At 40.7% G+C, this 18,395-nt stretch overlaps 1 protein-coding gene across 5 annotated transcripts in view; it reads left to right on the top strand.

Annotated features, from left to right (window-relative positions):
- Nucleotides 1–18,077, top strand: part of LOC124134713 — a 50,441-nt gene extending 32,364 nt beyond the window's left edge. For 4 of the 5 annotated variants that reach the window (XM_048382493.1, XM_046499756.2, XM_046499755.2 and 1 more), the window contains one exon: nucleotides 13,789–18,077. In XM_048382493.1, the coding sequence (XP_048238450.1) occupies nucleotides 13,789–15,019 (1,231 nt within the window). In that variant the 3' untranslated portion in view covers nucleotides 15,020–18,077. Of the gene's footprint in view, nucleotides 1–10,012; nucleotides 10,064–13,788 lie in introns of those variants that run through there. The other variant, XM_046499758.2, reaches the window with a different exon arrangement.
- Nucleotides 18,078–18,395: the final 318 nt, after the last annotated feature.

Below are 18,395 nucleotides of genomic sequence, written 5' to 3'. Positions count from 1 at the left end.
AGTTATCTGTGTGTAGGACTGCTACAGTATGACATATGTCCTGGTTCTCTGTGTGTAGGACTGCTACAGTTTGGCATATGTCTTTGTTCTGTGTGGGTACAGGACGGTTCTGTACTGTTCTGTACTGTAAACAAACCACTGTTTCTAACAGTTTTGAAATGATACTAATAATTCTGACGAATACGAGCACGTCCATAATTATTTATATCGGAAGATGACGTCTCTTCAAATCTCAAAAATGAAAACGCCTTCTTCAAATATGTATTGTACCCTCTAACCATTCTCCTCAACGAAACGTCATATACGTATCAATTGTCATTTCTCCACATAATACAGGGCACATATCATGTACCGTGATATATACACAGCGTGTCATGAAATCGACATCAATTTTCCATTTGCACGGACACACATACACATATTGAGAACCCAATTATCATAATTCCTTCACTGTGAAATATTGATATATATTCATATCTACACACAAATAAATCTTGTCGAGGCCAAATACCACTCTGCGAGTTTACACTGCTGTCATTATTGTCGTGCAAACCGTGATTATTTGGCAGCCACGGCTTTTGACAAGGGACAATGACTCGGGTATTCCATTGACCTTTTACTGCTCTTCAATTAGCACCGACTTTTGATTTCACGCTTGCGACAGTTATCTCCCTTACGTTGAAGAATTTGATGTGTGTGTAAAATGGCTGTAAAATCTCCAGGACAATAGTTTTGGAACCGAAATATAAGACAAGACAAGTATGCTCTGCGTTTGACTTTGTACCTGTGTTTTGAAAAATTAATTGTCGACATCTGCTGCAATGTTTCGTCCGCGTGCGTGCGTGCGTGCGTGCGTGCGTGCGTGCGTGCGTGCGTGCGACTGCTTCAGTAGTCCGATTTTATAGTGCTGGCTAAATGAGATGAAGCGTCCGGACTTTCCCCTCTCCGGGTGTACGCAGCAGTAAAGATTATTGCAATAATAACAATAATAATCATCTTCATAATTGCATTTATATTGCACAACAATTCACAAAATAATATGCTCGATTTTCTTGGGCAACTGGATGATTGTTGAAACAGGTCAAAGTAGGAGCAGTTTTCAAGTGGAAATAGTGCATGTTTCAGCCAGATGTGATAGAACACAGATGGACATTGAAACTATAACACATACCTACTTTGCGTCTGACGGTCGTAATCTTCTTTTAAGAGACCAAAGCCATTTTCAGCAAATACCCCAGCGCCGAAGAATATATCTGATTGATATGGTTGTCCTGTCTTATTCAGGCTCGTCTTCACACTCGCGCTACTTGACAAAGCGCTGTTATTAATATGTAGGTATATGCGTACATGCTTGATCAGTATTGATTGCTTTTTGTGAGTGGGCAGTGGCCTTGTATAAATGCCAGTGGTCAGGGTGTGGTCAGTGGTCAGTTGCCAGTGTCCTCAGAGCAGATGAACCATCCTTCCTTAAAGATAACAGGCACAAGGTAGGGAGATTGTTTGTGGAACATCTGTCTGTTTCGGGCTGTTTGTTATGCACATATCTTTTTTTAAATACGATGTGTCCACTGTCAAGGATTATACTGGTTACGGATGGCACAATTATTTCTAGTATTTCTACGTCGGAGACACTTGGTAAAGATAAACTGCCGGGCAAAGAAAGTAGGTAGAAAACCGTCGACTTGTGTTTGATACTCATTGATATGATGCACGTAATATCGCCTATGACATCCCGTATCATACACATCTCCATCGAATAACCAAATCGTGTTTGTTTCACTTTTAGCCACCACCAAATAAACAAGGGTGTGTCACATTTGCCCGGCAGTTTAATTTCAATTGGAAACAAATCTTTTAAAAAAAACGACAGTTAATTGTAGTTAAAGGTAAAAACATCGTATTGTGCAAAGTTTTATTTTTCATATTTTGAACTATAAGTTCCTTGCTTATAAGATCACGAGGTCGGAGAATCCCAGACCTTAGCTCAAATTTTGCGGAGCACGAAATCAATTTTATCTTAAGTTTTGAAGATTTTGCTTCGCTGAGAGAGTTTTAGACTTAAGTTATGCTCATTGATTGTGCTTCGTGATGCCCGGGTTAAGACATAAGTGTCCATAAGTGTAAATCTGAGGAGTTAAGTTTGTTTGTTTGTTTGTTTATTTGTTGTTTAACGCCGCACTCAGTAATATTTCAGCAGGATTATTGACTCGCCGCACTTCGCAAAATATAATAATACAGCGGCGAACCCGACAAAGCAATAATCAATGTTATCGATTCAATAATTAACTTAATACAATATAGTTTAATATTTGTTAATTTCACAAGATGTGTTAATTTTACAACCTTCAGCACCGGCATATATTTAAAAAATCTAGATATTCAAATAAAGTGCCGGGCAAAAGAGAGTATACATTTGGAAACTGGATTTGACCGAAGAATTACAAATGTTATCAAAACAATACTCAACTGAATACAGTCGCCGAAACTTAAGGTAAAATTAATAACTATGATACCCGTATCAAATACACCACCACCGAATAACCATTTCTTGTATGCTTCATTTATAGCCAGCATCAAAACTGCGTGTATACTTTCTTTTGCCCGGCAGTGTACTTACTACAGGGCATCTTTTCAATGTAAAACTACACACATAGATTCAACCAATGGTTATACATTGGCCAGAAACGTTATAATTCGTTATAACCACATCTGTGGTATAAAAAGGTGCCACAGTGCGATCAAACCTGGCAGTTTAGTTTCCTAACTGTTAATGCCACAATAAAAGGTACATTGTCCTGCTTCAGTATATATTAACAATTCTGAATATTCAAATACAATTCATAATTCTGTGATTGAAAACGACTCTGATTTCAATTTACCGTCTCTATTCAATATCAAGCCATCCTGACAATGCCAGTTAATGATCGTTTGTCCACTAGTTCGTTACGCTGTTGACATCGACACGGATACGTGTCATTAGCTTCTATTCATTTCCAAGGCGACAGGCATGTCAAAGAATTGTAAGTTTGAAATCAGTTCCATCTGTAGTCCATGTCGACTAGAACCATGACCATCTACCAACTGTATGGATCATTGCGAACCATGCTTTGAAGGTACCAAGATAAGGGAGTCAATGTCAGTCCTGAAAGGATATCAATCATAATTGATTGTTCTGAACAGACACTAAAGTAGGGTTTTGTGAGGAACGGCTTCTTCTACTACTCAGAAACCCGAGGACAAAATGTGATGAAACCCAATGTGTATGTTTCCCAGTAGGGCTTTGAATTTGAAATTCTGCTTAGTGGATTATTATGGCTATATGCAGTTTCAAGTATGATAATTTACTGGTCCAGCCTCAAGGCCTGGAGGTCTCTCAAGACTCTAGAGAATAAATTACAAAATTAATCCTACTCAAGTCTAGAAAGATTTGGCTAGTCTAGATTGCAGCTTCAAGGCATGAAGGTGATGTTGTAGTCTGTCTCCCTGACTCAAGAGAATGATTTAACAAGTGAATCCCCTTCAAGTATAGAATGATTTGGCAAGTCTAGATTGACCCAGCTCTGTCTGATATTAAACATTATTCTGGGCTCCAGTTGGATTTTATTTTTTATTTTGTAGATTTTATTTTACAAAATTAATACAAGCCGTGATGTCTGAGAGTAACATTCATTCTCCTCATCATATCAACTAAAGATTCAGTCCAGTCTATCATCAAACACTCTCACGGGACAATGTAAAAGTGATCATAAGAATGTATTTATGAATGAAAATTAAAAACAATTATGTACATATGGGCTGGCTTTACATATTGATCAAGTTTCTGTGTACACAACGAACCGCTGGTCAAGACACACCAGAGTAGTTTGATGGTCGCCGTTTTAATATGTGGAATATATCGGGACAAGGATCCGTCTCATAAAGGTGCTGAAACGTCTTGTACAATCTGAGCGGGGCTTGGGTGATCTTGTGATCTCACAAAACGATGACGTCTTGATTGGAGACTTGTTGATGTATGTAGGTTGGCGTGCTAATTTGGACATTACAATGAGTATATAAACTATATAAACGAACTATTTCTATCACAGAATATGCAAAATCCTTTCACTTTTTATTTTAAGGTAACATCTGGGGACACTGGAGACCCAGTCGACAAAGGTGCCGTAATTTGCTCTGAAGAGTTGTGTCCGTTAGGCACGCTAGTATCATATGATGGTGGGTTCGAATCCCGGTTCGCCCCGATTATGTTTCTAGGTTTAATTGTTGGCCACATATACCTGCTCGTGGATTTCACCAAAGTGGTAAACGTCTAAGAACTTTTCCTGCCACATGTTTTGTGTGTGTGTGTGTGTGTGTGTGTGTGTGTGTGTGTGTGTGTGTGTGTGTGTGTGTGTGTGTGTGTGTGTGTGTCTCTGCTTCACTAGTCCCGGACTGATGCCGATTTTATAGTGCTAGCCCATTGAGATACCATGCCGCAGTTTAACATAAATACCCCACCCTGACACAGTATACTGACTCCGAGTCGATCAGTCCTTGTTTTTGCCCCTTCATGGCGAGCGCCAGGCAGGGTAACAACAAGTACCGTCTTTTTAACGTCGAACCCCCTTCCTTCCGCTCTCCGAGCGGACGTTCTACCACTAGACCACGGAGGCGGGCTTCCTGTCACATGAAGCTGACACGCCGTGATACGTAATTGACATACTGTTCAAAGCGGCGTCAAACCCAACTCACTAAATTAATCCTAGTTAACATCCAAACGTGGATATGCCCAGTGTTGTGATATGGGCAGAATACAGGACTAGTTAAACATACTAATGTGTACACACAAAGCTAGACTAACATTTAGTCTATGAAATCATACATTACACAATACACAATTTCACAATACCCTTCTCGACTCTAAAATTATACAAATAATTTTCCCGGTGTTGATTCCATAGAAATATGGAATAGAGCAAGCCAGAGCTGGCTAGACTTACTCTTGTATACATATCTAGATTGTTTTTTCCTATAAACTATATATATTCAACAGTCACAGTGCGGGACTAACACAGAGCATATCATAGTAACTCGGCAAGCTGTGGAGTCAACCACACTGAGATTCTATCAAGCTACGAAGGAAGACCCCGGTGGTCTCTAAACGAACGCGAAACATACACCCACTGACATGGCGTATTTGATTGACTGGGTCAGGCAATGGTATTGGATGTCAAGGTAATACAGATGAAACCCTGTGTTAAATAGTTGTGGGCCTGAGTAAAACCAATCCGGTCATCCTTTAAATGTAGTTTCGTCATGATTGTACAGCGAGTAAGATGGATTTATGGACCACTGAATACTATATGAGGACATGAAGTGTTAGAAGAGAAAGAGATTGATTGGAGATACGTGACTGAAGACAACAATAAAAGAGAAACAGATGAGAAAATAAATGGAATAAAAAAACGTATATCAATAGTGTTAAATAAAGTTGAATAAAAACGTAAAAAGTGAATTGATGAATGAATGATAATTGAAATTGTTTTAAAAGGACAGAACAAGGTAGTAATAAATGGATAAATAAATATTAATTTTAATGAATGAAGGAACGAATGACTACGATATGATGAATATTTAATAAATGAACAAATAAAGGAGAAAAAGAGATGAGTACATGCATGGATAAATAAATCAGAAAAAGAATTTTGAATGCCTAGAAATGAATGTCGTGAGTGAATGGGAGGAAGGAAGGTGGAGAATATTACCGAACAGCCAAGTACATTATTCAATCAGGCGTAGCTGTTGATTTGAAGATTGAACTCGAAACAAAATCTCCTATACTGATGAATAGATAGGGGCCAATGCATTGGCCCCGGCACCTTGCGGTACACCTAGTTCAGCTTGGCTGTATGAAACACGGATTTCTGAAACGAAGGCATTGTTGCTTATCCCAATGAGGGCTGAAGTTTACTATGTTTATTGTTCGGTAATTGTTTTCATGCACAATAGTTAATCATGGACACACCGCTTTTAAAGATTAGCAAGTCAACGTAAGTACATTTCAATTGTATTTGAATAAGTGTGCAGTTCCTTAGGAAAGCGCATGTTTAACCCACAGCTATAATGGTACGTTATGTTGCCAATGATATGCTACCTGACGTAGAACATGAACCAGATAAATAAAGCGTTTACTTCATTAAAAAAAAATTTAGCATGGATGAGTGTCGTAAATTTTGAATGTAATGTAGCCAGTCGTTTAAGTGGGATTGACAACAAGGCACGTTTACACATATTTAAACATGCTATCTTGCATGTATCAGGAGCTTTTTTTTCCTAAACAAAGCAACAGGATCTCTTATATGCTCTTACATGCGTGATAACGTGGAGATTATTCTCAATAAACATTTAAAGAGAAGTGTCGCTACGAGGGCTTTACCTTGAATCAATAACATGTTCTTTTTATTCTGAAGGATACTCATTGATCTGGTCTTACGCGATGGCGAACTAACGGAATTGATAGTTGTGTTTTGTTCAGTTCTCCACGGTAATAAACATGTTGTCGAGATTGTACCGTTTACACGGTTCCGGTCAGAATAGACCCCAGTACAGAAGGGTGCATCCACTTTCGTCTACAGTTCAGATCGTCTACAGTGTTATCAAACAAAGCTATGGACCAGTCATGGGCGGGGTAATAAGCTGACCCCTTCATAAACACAGTAGATCAGCCCGTGTAGGATAAGATAAAGAGAGTGTTGAATGTATTTATTATATACAATGACCAAATACAACATAGCAATATTCCTTCACATTAGAGTTCTGTATTGTTCTCTCAAACAGCCTCACATAGGTCTCACGGCGTCGATTGGGAAGGAGACAGAGTCATCTTGCTTCCTCTAAGGCCTTGACTTGCGTACAGCTGGTCTCAGGAACATAAAGTTCCATCCATGTAAAGTTCGTACAGCTGATGCTAGACTAACATCTAGTCTTTGAAATGAACATATCTTACCAAAAAAAACATCTCAATAAAAATATCATTAAAAGGAGCTCAGAGACTTCATTTTCAGATATGTTCCTGACACTGCAATAATCTAGACTTGCCAAACATGATAGACTTGCATGGGCTGTATTGGATATATTTGTATCAGGGTCTGTATCAGATTAAGCTGATGCATGTGCATAAGGTTGTCAACTGTTGTCGTCCACACCGTCCTAAATGCAAAGGAAGTGTTGACCAACTAAAGTGTTCTGCCACATGTCGGGCAGTTCATCCCTCGGTCAAGGACTGCGGTATGGCAGGTGTAGTTTTCCGGCGACGTCCACTTTCGATGGTCTGGAAGGAATGGAGCTGATGCCACAGGCAGGTACAGCCCCAAACACCGTTGTGATGAACTTTGATGTGTCGAACTTCGGTTGACTCGAACTAAAAGTTTGGACCCTGCGTATTCCTTCCTTATTCATCATGATTTAACATCTAGTGTGTCGAAGTTACCGTGCCCTCGAAGTCATTTTCCAATCCCAAGCACGTACCTGAACAAATGTACTAAATGTAAGTGAGATTGTTCTCCGATTTAAGACATGATCGTAACACGAGCAAACTCTGTAACCACTAGTCCCCCCCCCTCCTCCCCCCCCCCCCCCCCCCCCTTCACAAACAACGGATTACTGTAAGCATCACTTGTTGCAGACTTGTTTGTTAATTCTTAACACGGGGAGTCAGAGAGTTGCGAGTTAACAGATAATCTATTTGGCAGCTTTACATATAAAGGGAGGTATTGAACTTTCACACTTAAACACCACCCTACGCCATTGGTCGTTATGCCTTAATCGGTTTTTAACTCAGGGGCTCACAATCCCAAAGTTCACAAAACCTCGTTCAGTTCAAACCTCAAACGTATAATCGGGTTTTTAATAACCTTTTTATGACATTTTTTAACTCCGGATTAAATAACCTTAGGAATAATCTGTACAGGCGAAATGCACCTCTCGAACCCCGCGGTATATAATACACTTAATTTGAAGCACCGTGGTATTTGCAGACATGCCTTACAAGGGTTTAAGTGAAATCAACGTCATGAATTTCAGGTAAACATAAAAGTGTGTGTATATGAACAATGACAGTTCACCAAGTCTGACGTTATGATTAATATGTGCCATTATGCTATGTATATAACCTACAGGTCAAACGTATACCTCCCAGGGGGCAGTAGACAAAACACGTCATAGGTCAATAGAATTTCCTACATGAATCTCCCCTCCTAACACTTGTATATATGATATTTAATTTGAGTATTGGTGTTGAAAGCCTTTTAGCACCTTGTCCGCTAATTGTGTTGACTTGATATGGCTTCCTGTTGTCAGCTGGAGTCACGTGACTTCATTGTCGTCTGCTACCCTTGAAAAGCAGACGATAAAAGTCGTGTTAACCAGAATGATCTGTAAAGGGTTGTGGAGTAGTGTCTGCGCGGGTCAGATTCTCGACCTGGACTGGAGTAATATGCCCATGTTATATATGTATTGGTAGTTCAAACGGAATGGGTGGGATAGCCCCCAGGGAGCTGAGCATGCAATTTGAGTTGAAAGGTATTCGTTGAAATAGGTAATAATTTGGCGAGCGTCAAATTATTGAATTATTACTAATTTCTTTTGGCATTAATATTAGTAGTGATATCAGTAGTAGTAGTTGTTTGTTTGTTTGTTGTTTAACGCCGCACTTAGCGAGTATTATTATTATTATCAGTAGTAGTAGAAGTAGTAGTAGTAGTAGTAGTAGTAGTAGTAGGAGGAGGAGGAGGAGGGGGAGGAGTATTGTTGTGGCAGTAGTAGTAGGAGTAGTATTGATGTGGTACTAGTAGTCGTAGTAGTAGTAGTAGTAGTAGTAGTAGTAGTAGTAGTAGAGTGGTGCACGTGCACTCTGGTTAACCATACTGTTGTCCTCTTAAAGACGGATAATCGTTGTAGAGTCTGTGATGTTGCTAGGCGACTCCGGTAAGCGACCCTTCATGTACAATTTTACTTTCCTAATCGTCCGGAAAAAAATCCAAAATGTCCTGAGTGCAACAACAGTATGGTATTAGTAATTTGTTGGCTTAAAAATGGCAGTCACGTTGAAGAAACCGTACCGGGGATGCAGTGTATGGGTACCCGGTAGATTTAAATTTCTAATAAAAACTCCCTAGGGTATATCATACCTGATGCGTGACCGTGATAGCAGCTTGATTCCTGAGAATTTCAAGGGCTTTGTCTCTGCCCCACACTGTAACACATGCTACATGTGGTGTCACCACAGGCAAGTGAATGTGTTCGATATATGCCTCTGTTCGCCCAGCAGTGATAGGGTACTCGGTAGTATGATATGGAAATCTGACTGTCAAACATCTAGCGCCTCATAGGATGCTTGGGTTGTATACTTCACAGGGAGTTGAAATAAGAACTAATCAGTAAAAGTATCATTCGTGACGTAGTGCTTGCTACACCATTCATTGATAACGTTTTACTGTAACCACTTTTATTACTTTGAAGTATATAATTTCCTGGATTGGATATCTACTTGATTGTCAAAACAACCATTTAAACCACCACCGTTGTTCAATTTTTGAAAATGTTGTTGTGATAAAAAATATGTTTGACAAATTTGTTTTAATATAACTTTGTATTCATGACTCAGTTGTATATAGATCAACTTGTTCTCGTCGCTGTATGGCTGAAATAATGCCGATGCGACGTTAATTTTGACTCACTCACTCACTCCATTTTGGAAACATCCACACATACACTGTCTTGATGTGTACACGTAGTAGTACTATCACCACCAGCAAAGATGAAACAGTTGCATTTTGTAACAAATACTTAAATACAGCGAGTACTGGTAACGAACCCCGAACAACCAATGTTTACGCTATGTAGTAATGCTTAAATGCTGTACACCTAGAAGGACCTTTCACGTCAGTTGGGCTCTTGAATTCGGCCCCTCTGTTAGCTTAGATCCCACCTGCTAAGGCTGTGTGCTGTGTGTACAACTTCGTGTTGTACAATACAGTACGGCGAGCCAAGCAGTTAGCAGCATGAGTGATATCTGGGTTGTGAAAGGGTAAGACATTTTTTACATAGTAGAGAAAGTTTATTTACAAGACTTTTAATTTGTTAATTTACCATTTGAAGCTAGTTCCTTGTTAATTTTCCGATAACATGAATTTGTTGTTCATGCAGTTTTATTATTTTGTACATACTGTTCAAGAATGGATAGAAGTCGAGAGAATAGCATAATTTAGCGATCTTCAATATGATAAAATTGTCCGTGTTGAATGAATGAATGAATGAATGGATGAATAATCTTTATTTCCTCCAATGGGTACGGAGAGTACAAATACATATGCATGTATAGATATAAGTATTTAGACATATCAACACACAGAAGATTGACTGAAACTTCGAAGCATATGATACTTAAATCAATTTGTTGTGTTCAAAGGGGTTTATATACACACTGTAGCGTGTATATTCTACAGGTAACGCATTGACTGTAGGTTCCAGGAACTGATTTCTCTAGAGACGATGTTAATGAAAGAAGTCTATGTAGTAAGGTTCATGCATTCTTACCAGTCACACTAAAGCCATTACGATAACCCGCAGGTAGATATGGACTTTGTAGTTTCGAATTCCACCTTTCAGGGTAGGCAAAAACATAAAGCTCGTTATCTTGGTGATTGTTTTTAGGATTAAAGAGTAATTCCACTTGACTCATTCGTGTTTAAAAAGTAAAGAATGATCCTGTCGCTGTATGTAGCTTCTTCGTCTTTAACGATACATTGTTTACTAAGACAAAATTGTTATGGATGAGCAACTTCTTTATTACAAGTGACTGACATTATGAGCCCGGATTCACGACATAAGGATATAATGACATGTTATCAGCCAAGTCACCGAGTCTGACCACCCGATTCATTTAATCGCCTCTTTCTTGGGGCATATATTACTCGGGGCTAGCGATATACTGAGTTAATAAAGTTCAAATAACCGAAGTTCCCTGTAGAGTGTGATAAACCCAGTCGTCTAAGGCGCCGCGATTCGCTGTGCAGAGTTGCGTCCCTTGGGCACGCCAGAAACATATGATTGTGGGTTCGAATCCCGGTTCGTCCCGATTATGTTTCTAGGTTTGTCAGCACCATACCCGTGCTCGTGGGTTTCACCGAAGTGGTAAACGTCTGAGACCTGCATCACTTCGGGCTTTCCTCCCACATTAAGCTGACACGCCCTGATATAACTGGAATACTGTTAAAAGTGACGTTAAACCCAACTCACTCGCTCACTTAAATTAAACTTCTTGACCAAATTTCCTTGTTTTGATTTTGCCAATCAGAGAAGAAATTCCTATTCGTGTGCGTAAGGAATCAGATGAGAAAAAAGGGGAGCACAATTGGCGGCCATAGGTACGCCTAAGTCTTGCCTAAATATCCTATCCTCATAATTCTCACAGTTGTTCTCCCTGAGGACGTCAAGCATTTTATAAATTGTTTCCTCGATAAACTTCAGTAGGCATTTGCCTACATTTTTGACAAATTATTCCGGACCTTTAGATACCACGTTTAGATACAAATGCCCCATGGATCAAGGCATTAAGGAATTGAGTTTATTGTGTGTGAAAAACATAATTGCATTACTTTGATATAAACACTTACTTGTAATATTCAGGATCGTACTGACCCAAGAGGACCTCTTTTAATACTTATTAGAAATCAAGCGAAATGGGTTTTATATGAGAGGCGGGTGTTACCGCTAGGACAGGACCTGCATGTCCTTTTCGCGAACACCCGGTGTCATTACTGATTTTCAGAGATACATTCATTTTGACTGCTGTTTGTCTTTTACTCCCGATGAAATCTGTTTCGGTGGATAATAGGGACTGGTTATTCTCTGCCGTCGTCGTTTTATAGGGTATTTATCTTTGAGATAAAACGCAAGACCATTCAACCATTCTTATTCATGTACGTTTTACGTCCCACCTCGCCCCGAGTCGCCCAAGTCGCCCACACACCGCACGACGCTTGTCATCTCCGTCACAGTAATGGAACGATGGTTATCTGATATTCACATGAAAGAGATCATGGTACTTTAAAAAAACATATTTTAGTGTCCACGAGTTAAAAACAGTGCCGTGAATGTATAAGGTTTGAACCTACACTCATACTTCTAAAGGCTTTCCGTGCTTGTGAGTCTTGTATGGTATGCATACGATTGTATTGTGAAATATATGATGACCAACAAAATGCCATGATTGCAATCAACGTCATCGGAACCGTACTTACCCCTCTCGCTCGACGTGTCACTGTTTGGAGACTTGGGTACAGTGCTAAACTATGGTATCACCTGTACGTTGTTATCAGTACAATGTCAATAATACCGTAGTCTTATATTTAAGCCCATGTGCAATTATTTTCTTATTTTCGTGGGTTTTTTTTCATAATTCCAGAACTTTTTGAAAATTGTCATTTGTTATATTTAGTGGATAACACTGAATGATTATCCAGGTGTCGGAATAATATTACCGAAGGACGTTTGCTTTACGTTGTAACCTGTCGGTATCCAAAGTTTGGTAGGGTCAGAGCCTAACATTTCACCCCAAACTGCCGCACCCTTATATGGCTGAATTGCTGTTCAACGTATTGTTAAACTCATTATCAATGTAGTATAGCACGATTGAAAAATATCGAGAGTATTAAATCAGATATTATCATATTATACGATTTTAATTGAAAAACAATATTCAAAGTTAAGATCCAAATATTCCATTCCATTCCATTATGTTATAAACATTAGTAACTCACACGCAATGCTTAATCTGTTCAATTCCAAAGATATTAAAGTCATAGGATATGTTGCTGTTAGTGTGCCGTAAGTATTAACATACCCTATGGCATTAATGGGGTTTAACGTCGCGTCCACGATAATTGCACTTATATAGCAACGTGCGTGCCTGCGTGCGTGCGTGCGTGCGCGCGCGCGCGCGTGTGTGTGTGTGTGTGTGTGTGGCTGCTTATACTAGTCTGGACTGATGCCGACTTATAGTGCTAACCCACTGAGATACCATGCCGCAGTGTAACATGACTACCCCACACAGTATACATACTAATAGATCGCATACGCTAAATTGTACTCTTGGCCATAAGGCCATGCAACCGGATAAACTGTGGTCTTGATAAAATCTTGCAGCTGAAGTTAACAAGTGTGGAATGTACGCGTCCTTGCATTTTGCGATAAGATCACAGCTGACAAAAAAGGAAAGATTTCATATGGCTTTTATTAATGATGTCTATTATTCCTCCAATAATATCCCCAAACATTACACCGACGTGATAACATACCTCCGAAGTCTAGTGTGCGGAGAGCACAAGGTCGGTAGTTCGACGTTGAAAGATGGTTATTGAAGTAAGTCTTGTTTTAGCAATATTCCAGTAATATCATGGCGGGGGACACCAGAAATGGGCTTCACACATTGTACCCATGTCGGGAATCGAACCCGGGTCTTCTGCGACCGCCCCGTATTCATGTTAAACTGCGGCATGGTATCTCAGTGGGCTAGCACTATAAATCGGCATCTGTCCGGACTAATACAAACTGCCACACACACACACGTGCATGCACGCCGCTATATAAGTGCAATAATCTTGGACGCGACGTTAAACCCCATTTCACCTCACCTCACCTGATATTGGACTGGTAGGGGTGAATGTATCTAAATGCTGATATGTTAGTAGGCATGGTATCTAAGTATAACGATATCCGAAAACTTAAAGTGTTCATTATTATGTGTTTTAGACTGATGGAACGTCCAAATCTGGACGCCAGGAAAGGCAAGAGACCCCCGTGGGCGGCAGACGGCAAGCCTCATCACGAAGAATATCTCAAACGTCTCACGAGACTTCGGGATCAGCTGGTCGACCAGGAGCAGACTAACCTCGCACAAGCCCTTGATCGACTTCGCATTCGTCAAATCAGCAAAGAAGACGCCAATTTCCGTCTCAGATTGAAGGATTCAGGAACAAATCTGTATTCCCCACGTAGGCGTGCCATGATCACAACTCTGGAGAAATTTAAGAAAATGAGACCCCAGAAAAACCCACCGACCTTGTGTCCGTTAGAAGGCAAGCAGTTGATTGAGCCGAAAAACTCCGACACTCCACGAATGTTCCTTCCGGAAGGTTCCGATGACATATCGGTGCCCGTCAGTTCACGAGTTGAGCAGACTGTTCAGCTGAACCTTCAGAGACTCGCCCAACCCATATCGAGCATTCCTAATATTGGAAGGAAAGCTTTGAAACGTGAAGACTTGGTTTTGCACAGTCATGGCATGGAGAAGAGGACGCCTAAGAACCCGATGTTGAAGCATACCCATGCTCTTTCACAAGGCACGGCACTGACGCCATTGAACAGAGCCAGACATATTAACGCATTTCCTGATTCTTTCAAACTTGAACCTCTCACTGAAGGCGATCAGATAGACATGGACAAACTCAGGAAGTACTATTACGTGTATTATCTCCCTTCGACTTCCGCTTCCCAAGATGGCGACCGATCGGTTCCCAAGACTCCGAAAAACACCGTGCGACAACGTCGAGTTCACAGCTATAGAGATTGTGAAAAATCAGTAGTGTCATCGATCGTGTCTGTGATTGACGATGAAGGGTATTCAACCAATGGGAAGACCTCTTTACCTTATATAGAATCAACCGGAAGTGGAACTCTTCACTGGCATGATCATCCAAGATTTCCGGAGGACGTTGACATTAACAGTGTCGGCACTGCGCATGACCCCGATTACATTACTGGAAGGACTTCACGCGTTCACATTGTTGTCGACATGCCGGATATAATCTACAGCGCCCCTACCCCTGACGTCATCGAGGGAATGGAAATGAAAAAGGGGGGATCACTCTCAAAGACTTACAAACAGAATGAAATTCGACAAAGAGAGTTACATAACTTGATTGAAGATGTCAAAGAGCTTAATATGAGAACCGAGACATTGACAAGTGAATTGTTTCATTAACAATACTTATGTATTATATACATGTGACCATATTATGTCCTCATATATCATTTTGTGTTATGATTATGTAAAAGTAAAAGTGCAGTTCATATCAGAACTTAATAATTGTTCGAGTAATGGGATATGGTAAAATCGTTTTGAGTAAGAATATATATAGTTGAATTTTGATCAAAATAATCGAAACCTCTACCAGAATAATATGTGTAGGCATATAGTGAAAGCCCGGATAACTAAATGTCTGGATCAACGAAAATAGGTACAAACTAAAGCAAAGTTGTCGTAAGAGGTGACTAACGGGCTGTGGTCAGGCTCACTGACTTGACATATCCCAATTATGTTAATCGATGGTCGATGTCAATCATTGGATTGTCTAGTTCATACACGCTTATTTACACACAAACCAAACTAAAACTCATTCCAAGTTCAATATAAAAAGCTTGGGAAGTGGGGTTTAGGGAGTAAAGGGTTGCACTTTACTCAAGGGAGCACAGTATTATGTACAGTTGATATTGTCTTATCACTGGTATGTTTCATGATTTAAAAAGTGAATAAAAATAACAGTTCTAATAGTTGAGATATTTCAATTCGCTGAACAGACTTGCCTACCTTAGGCGTACCAGAAACCTATGATTGTGGATTCGAATCCCATTATTTTGTTTGAAGTTTGTCATCACCACACCCGCGCTCATGGGTTAATCCAATTGGTAAACACCTAAAACTCGCATCACAACGGACTTTCCTAATATTAAATTGATGTCGTGATATAACTAAAATACTGTTCAAAGCGGCGTCAAACAACACTCACTTTATTAGTCAAATATTTTATACTGGATAACGTTTAAAAATGAAATTGCAATTTTAAAAAAAAACTCAAGTTAAAACTAAATCATTGCAAAGCACATCGTCCAACACAACAATGCTCTATGCAGAAAGTAACAGCACTTTCTTTTAGAATGATACGGACGACATGTCAGACACTCACACTGATAAAAAGAAAAACCCACCACAGAAATGCCACGACTGACACCCGAAACAACGGAAGATTGCCCTGGGTATGACACAGATGGGAGCCACCCCTGCCCACATTGCTAGAACTTTTGATTGCTCCCGTGTTGCTGTAACTAACCTGATGCAACGTTTCAGACAGATCGGACAGACATAAGACCAAGAACACGCAGCCCCAGGGTAACTTCGCCCAATGAAGACTGGTACTTGAGAACTTTGCATCTACGGATTCGATTAAGGACACTGACGTCACCAGCGACGAATGCCTTTAGGGCATATGGTTAGTCGACAGATACTTGCAAGGCGGCTGAGGGCTCAAAGAATTAGTGCTCACAAACATAACAGAGGACAGTTATTGGCAGCCCAAGATCGTCGTCAGAGATTGAGATGGGCCCGGACTGTACGTCGTTGGCAGCGACATTACTGGCAGAGGGTCGTCTTCACTAATGAAAGCCGGTTCTGTCTGTTCACAGCTGATGGAAGACAGCGCGTTTACCGCCGAAGGGGAGAACGAACGGTGGTATGGTGCGTTCAGGAGGTCGTGCCGTATGGTGGAGGGGGCGTTATGGTGTGGGAGGAATTTGTGGGCAGGAGAGAACACCAGTGGTCATCGTAAACGGAAATTTGACAACTCACATTCTCCGTCCGATTGTCCTACCATTTCTACAACAGCTGCCACGTGGTGTCCTTTATCAGCATGGCATAGACCCCTTACAGCCCAAATCGCGCAGAACTTCCTTGCAGTTGTCGTAAAGGCGATTGGAGCGCCAAGGGACCCTAGAACAGTTACCTTAGCGTATTGCCTTTCTGTGTCTTCGTGGTCATAGTAAGCAATGACTCTACAACTTGCCGGAGTCCGGCGAGGGTCGCTAAGTCAAAGAGTGAAGGGTCCGACCACAGTTGCTCCTAATTACCTAAAAACATAAGCATTCGTGTACCGGCGCCCGCACATGGAAGTATTAACACAACACAAGACTTGAAACATTACAAAGCTTCAGTCCATTTCTCAATACACAACTACTTAGACAGGAAAGGCTAGGACAGGCTCATCAAGATGTGTATAGCGGATCGAGATTCCACTCGATCGACTGACTGTAAAACCCGCACCCCTTGCTAGTGTTGAAGGTATCTTTTTAAGATGTTCGAGTCTGACCCGCCTTTGTCACGTGTCCTTATACATCATTCGTCAAGACAACACACCAGGCCATGAAGACGGGATTGTATCGTGATGACAAATTACCGCGACTTGCAGGCGATTCACCGTATACTGATTCCCTTAATGATCTCATGAATTATATATCTCATAAGTCCTCCTTGCTGATTTATTGAATGTCAATGTCAGCATTGAAGTAATCACGAAACTCACGAAACATAAGCGGATCCAGAGGTGGGGCGCCTGTCTTAGCACACACACCCTTTTTTCTAAAACCAAATGTAGTATGTTGTGGACAACCCCCCACCCCAACCCCAATGAGAGAGGATTTTGCTAGTGGGGACCCCTCCCTTTTGAAAATGCTGCATCCGCCCTTGCGAAAGTAATGGCTATTGTAACTGTTGAATTTGTTATAAATGTCTAACGTTTTGGGGTGCATTTTAACAACCTGTTGCCGTGGCCTGCACATTCCCCAGACATGTTCCCCATAGACATGTCCCCCATGGCACGTGATGGATCGTCGTGTTGTTCGACAGTGACGACATCCTCCAGCAACCCACCAAGAACTGAGCCAGGCCCTCCAAGGAGAATGACGACGTATCCCACGTGACGTCATCAGACGAATGACATTTTTGTGCGCCAGAGAGTTTTTTTAGCGTGTCTTGTAGCAGAGGGTTGTCATACACGCTGTTAATGTTACATGTCATTGAACTTGAGTGAGTTTAGATGTGTGGGCCCTTTGTCCATTACGTTCAAAACTTGTTTTTGCTGCCCCACCTCAATTCGGGCAACTGTCATGCCAATAACGGATGCTGTATGACTGTGAATTTAAATGTTGATTTCGTTGATATTTTGATCTTTTCAATACATCTTACTTCATGCATATATCATTTGTATTTTTTTAACTGGAGTGATTTAAAACTGTGGTAAAGTTTCTTATGGCCGTGAGTTTACATATTTCATGATTCACATCAGGGTAGCCCAGTGGTTAAAACGTTCTCTGTGCGCGCCGAAAGCCCCAGCTCGATTCCCTACATGGATGCAATATGTTAAGCCAATTTTATGTCCCCAGCCATGTTATTGCTGGAATGTTGCTGAAACGCAACCTCACTTACTCGAGTATTGAATGTAGCTTTATGGAATCCTCACTGTGAACACTGTGATGACTGTCTTGATGTCATGCCAGCAGTTTAACCCCATTGGTAGAATGATTAACGT

Source organism: Haliotis rufescens, unplaced genomic scaffold (genome assembly GCF_023055435.1).
Source record: "Haliotis rufescens isolate VD_foot unplaced genomic scaffold, xgHalRufe1.0.p SCAF_4, whole genome shotgun sequence".
Taxonomy (NCBI): domain Eukaryota; kingdom Metazoa; phylum Mollusca; class Gastropoda; order Lepetellida; family Haliotidae; genus Haliotis; species Haliotis rufescens.
The sequence above is the reverse complement of the archived record's forward strand: the minus strand, read 5'-3'. Positions and strand labels throughout refer to the sequence as shown.